The following is a 1,585-nucleotide window of genomic DNA, read 5'->3' on the forward strand; positions in this document are numbered from 1 at the left end:
ATGTGGTAGATTTTTAGATAAACATTTTTTCCTACGTGGCAACACCGTCTTAATCACTGGAAAAGACTTCTGTTATTATATATAGTATATGATATGATATCCATGAAACAAAAGAACCATGTTAATTTTGACACCTGTTACAGCCAATAATGGATCAAATCACTATAAAAATGGTGCCCATGCTTCTTATTTTACACCATCGTCCATCAAAATGTCTTCCCTATATTGTCCACTGCTGTTCCTAAGCATGGTGGCCGTTCTCACCAATCCAGCTTTTGCTGAATTCCACAAGCCACCAGCTCCTATTTACCATCAGCCTCCATTTGAAAAGCCACCACCGGAGTACAAGCCACCTACACCTGTTCACAAACCACTGGAAGTAGAGAAGCCAAAACCACCAACTCTACCTCCTAGAGTAGTGAGACCACCACCAAAGGACAAGCCATTACCTCCTATAGTAGTGAAACCACCACCACAGCACAAGCCATCACCTCCATATGGACACTACCCAGGACACCCTCCATTGGACAATGTCGAAATCCCATACAAGCCGTACCCAAAAGTGATACCTCCTCCGAGTCCGAAACCATATAAGAAGCCACCTACCCCACACAAGCCACCCTACAACAGGCCCCCATCACCAATCCATAATTAAGTTTATATGAAATAAGAGCGGTTTCCAACTCATGTTATGTATTCAAAAAAAAATTAATCGAGTACTTTTTGCTTGCAAGAGAAAGGCTCTTGCCCATGAGATCAGGGATGGAACCAGGATTCAAACTTAAGGGGGCCGAAGTTCTTTATTCAAAAATTTTAAAAAATTGGAATATCAATACTAGAGGTTGACGAAGTTGCTGTAGGGACCCAGTTTGGATTGACCCAGAGTGATGGGTTTTCAGCCCAACAAGCCCAAACAATACATTTCTAGAGTATGGGTCCAAGAACTAGTACTGTTTTTCAGGAAGGGTTCTACTCATCAATCAATAAGGGATACTTTCGGTTCGCTCTCTGAGGAAAATTATTCTCGGCTCTCTTTCAATTGGTCTCTCTCTTTCTTTTTCTCCCCCCCTCCTTTTTTCGTCTCCTCTCATTCCTATATTATATACTCCGATCTCCCCCTGTTTCCATCATACACGTGTAGTTCTTATCCTGGGGGCTCCTTTCTGTCCCATCCAGTACCTACCGGAACCTTCAGCTTAGTGGCCATAAAGCTGCTTAGTTACTGTTCAGGTATCACCTCCACATTAATGCGGCCAGACTGTTAGCTGGAAAGCATTTAATGTGGAGGTGATTCTGAGGAAAATTATTCTCGACTCTCTTTCAATTGGTCTCTCTCTTTCTTTTTCTCCCCCCCCCCTCCTTTTTTCATCTCCTCTCATTCCTATATTATATACTCTGATCTCCCCCTGTTTCCATCATACACGTGTAGTTCTTATCCTGGGGGCTCCTTTCTGTCCCATCCAGTACCTACCGGAACCTTCAGCTTAGTGGCCATAAAGCTGCTTAGTTACTGTTCAGGTATCACCTCCACATTAATGCGGCCAGACTGTTAGCTGGAAAGCATTTAATGTGGAGGTGATGGCCT

General features: G+C 43.3%; 1 protein-coding gene across 1 annotated transcript; it reads left to right on the forward strand.

Moving 5' to 3' along the window:
* Positions 1-247: 247 nt before the first annotated feature.
* LOC112015104 (early nodulin-75) lies at positions 248-655 on the forward strand. The gene has a single exon (XM_024047465.1). The coding sequence runs from the start codon at positions 248-250 to the stop codon at positions 653-655; it is 408 nt and encodes a 135-aa protein (XP_023903233.1).
* The last annotated feature ends 930 nt before the right edge of the window (positions 656-1,585 follow it).

This window comes from Quercus suber, unplaced genomic scaffold (assembly GCF_002906115.3).
Source record: "Quercus suber isolate HL8 unplaced genomic scaffold, Cork oak 2.0 scaffold_43, whole genome shotgun sequence".
In the NCBI taxonomy this organism is placed as follows: domain Eukaryota; kingdom Viridiplantae; phylum Streptophyta; class Magnoliopsida; order Fagales; family Fagaceae; genus Quercus; species Quercus suber.

Bases quoted from the DNA above. Each gene is read 5' to 3' on its own strand.
- LOC112015104 (XM_024047465.1), top strand. From the start codon at position 248: ATGGTGGCCGTTCTCACCAATCCAGCTTTTGCTGAATTCCACAAGCCA.